General features: G+C 62.9%; 2 protein-coding genes across 2 annotated transcripts in view; both read left to right on the forward strand.

Annotated features, from left to right (window-relative positions):
• The window catches only part of VDBG_02999 (allantoicase), a gene marked incomplete at both ends in the record, with an annotated part of 1217 nt that extends 435 nt beyond the window's left edge, over window positions 1–782 (forward strand). The window contains one exon of the mRNA XM_003006814.1: window positions 40–782. Coding sequence (XP_003006860.1) covers window positions 40–782 — 743 coding nt within the window. The remainder of the gene's footprint in view (window positions 1–39) is intronic.
• Window positions 783–1439: 657 nt separating this feature from the next.
• Window positions 1440–2233, forward strand: part of VDBG_03000 (DIL and Ankyrin domain-containing protein) — a gene marked incomplete at both ends in the record, with an annotated part of 1687 nt that continues 893 nt past the window's right edge. The window contains 2 exons of the mRNA XM_003006815.1: window positions 1440–1607; window positions 1786–2163. Of these exons, the coding sequence (XP_003006861.1) occupies window positions 1440–1607; window positions 1786–2163 (546 nt within the window). The remainder of the gene's footprint in view (window positions 1608–1785; window positions 2164–2233) is intronic.

Consider the following 2233-nt stretch of genomic DNA (forward strand, 5'->3'; position numbering starts at 1 on the left):
ATCTCCTCTTGGATTGTTTACGACCGTTGAAGGCATGAGGACGCCCTGCCTTTTTCAACGGCAACCACGCGGCCGCCCATTCGGTCGAGGGCGTTTATAACCTCAACGATGACGAGGTCGTCTCGTGGAAGGGCGAGCGCGGCGGGTGGGAGACGATCCTCGGCGTCGAGGAGTGCGGTCCCTCGCAGCGCTTCGGATGGAAGCTCGACGTGCCCACGACGAAGAAGTACACGCACGTCCGCCTCAACATGTACCCCGACGGCGGCATTGCGCGGTTCCGCCTCTTCGGCCACGCGGTGCCCGTGTTCCCCGACGACAAGGAGGCCATCCTCGACCTGGCGTCGGCGCAGAACGGCGGCGTCGCCATCTCGTGCAGCGACCAGCACTTTGGCACCAAGGACAACCTGCTGCTGCCGGGGCGCGGCAAGGACATGGGCGACGGATGGGAGACGGCGCGCTCGAGAGGCAAGGACCACGTCGACTGGACCATCATCCGCCTGGGTGCGCCGACGCGCGTGCAGAGCCTGCTCGTCGACACGGCGTACTTCCGCGGCAACTACCCGCAGCAAGTCAAGCTCGAGGCCATTCAGTGGGAGGGCAGCGGGGAGCCTGGTGTCGACGCTGAGGGCTGGAAGGCGCTTGTGGCGCCGAGCAAGTGCAAGGCGGATTTCGAGCACGAGTTTGACAGCCTGCTGAAGGATACCGTGACGACGCACGTCAAGCTCGTCATCATTCCCGACGGCGGTGTCAAGCGAGTGCGTGTCTACGGCAAGCGGGCATGAGGGGGGTTGGCTAGCTGTCAGGACGTCTTGTGTTGTAGGGGCGTGGAGTACTTATGAGCCTACATCCACGATCCATCCATGAGGAATAGTATCCACGCGTGCCAATGAAGAAAGTGAAGAAAATCGATGCGCAAACGAGTCCAAGGCGAAAAGTAATCCAGCGGAATGGAAAGGGGTGCCTCAGATTGATGTTTCGGGTCGCCTTGGCTTGCGCCGCTATATGGCCTGGCTCAGCCTTGTAGGCGTCTCACAGCACTCTCACAGCACGGGTGGCACCGTGCATCTGGGACCGAACGACGAGACATGGACTGTCTGTGGCACGGCATTGACCATCTGTGGCACTGGCGGGCAGTGGCTGCAGCGGGTCATCAGAAGTGGGGCCTTGCCCAAGTGACATCAAGCGTCGATTCCACTATGCCCCCCCCCCCCAAATCGTTGGATGCCCGGTTGACATTCGACATTGGCATCCCGAGGGCATCACAACACGATACGTCGCCGAACTGCACGCCTCGTCAGCAAGAAGCAGTCCCGGTCCGAAGCTCTCTTCTGACGGAACTCGTTGAAGCGACTGTCCACAAGCTCCCATCACGATCACCCAGACCCACCCACCGCCTATGCCGACCCTCGTCCACACGCCACGCCACCCCTCCATCCACCATGGATCTGGGGGATTCTAACGGCGCACACGAGCAGCACAAGATGCCTCGCGCGCTGCCCGCCGACCTCCCCACCTCCCTCAACGACAGGAGACAGCGGCCGACGGATCTGGTCCAGGAGACCGAGATGTATGATGGCTGGCAAGGCATGTCTCTGAACCCTCCCTCTGTCCGCTTTTGCCTCTCCTTTTCTTTCCCTTGCTCCCCTCCCCCCAATATCCCAATCCCACCCATTCATTCCAACACAGGGGCCCGGCATGAGGAGACGAATGAAGACTACACACACACACACACACACACGTTGCAAGTCGGGCTAACACGGCGTGTCCCTGGCGAACACAGGCCAGTCCCAGTTCCTGACGTCCCCGATCCTCGCCAAACCGCTGTCCTTCACCGATCTGACCCTCGACGACGACCGCGCCTACGACGACGACGCCGCCGCCAAGGGCCCCGCCAGCAGCGACACGCGCCTCATGGAGATGCTCGCCGCCCAGGCCGCCCACCAGGCCGCCCCGAGCTTTGGCGACGAGGCCGCCATCCTCGCCGACGACGCCCTGTCCGATGCCGAGCGCCGCGACATGCTGCAAAAGGCCCTCAACATGGCCGCCAGCAACGGCGACGTCGAGCGCATCGAGCGCCTGCTCGGCGGCGAGGCCAAGGCCCTGCTTGATATCAATGCGGCCGACGAGGACGGCACGACGCCCCTCATCTATGCCAGCTGTTTTGTACGTTTCCCCTCCCCTTGCCCCATCCCCGTCCCCCCTTGCCCCTTGAGCAGACACACCAGACGTGGCG

The sequence above is a fragment of the Verticillium alfalfae genome, genomic scaffold (genome assembly GCF_000150825.1).
Source record: "Verticillium alfalfae VaMs.102 supercont1.3 genomic scaffold, whole genome shotgun sequence".
Lineage (NCBI taxonomy): Eukaryota > Fungi > Ascomycota > Sordariomycetes > Glomerellales > Plectosphaerellaceae > Verticillium > Verticillium alfalfae.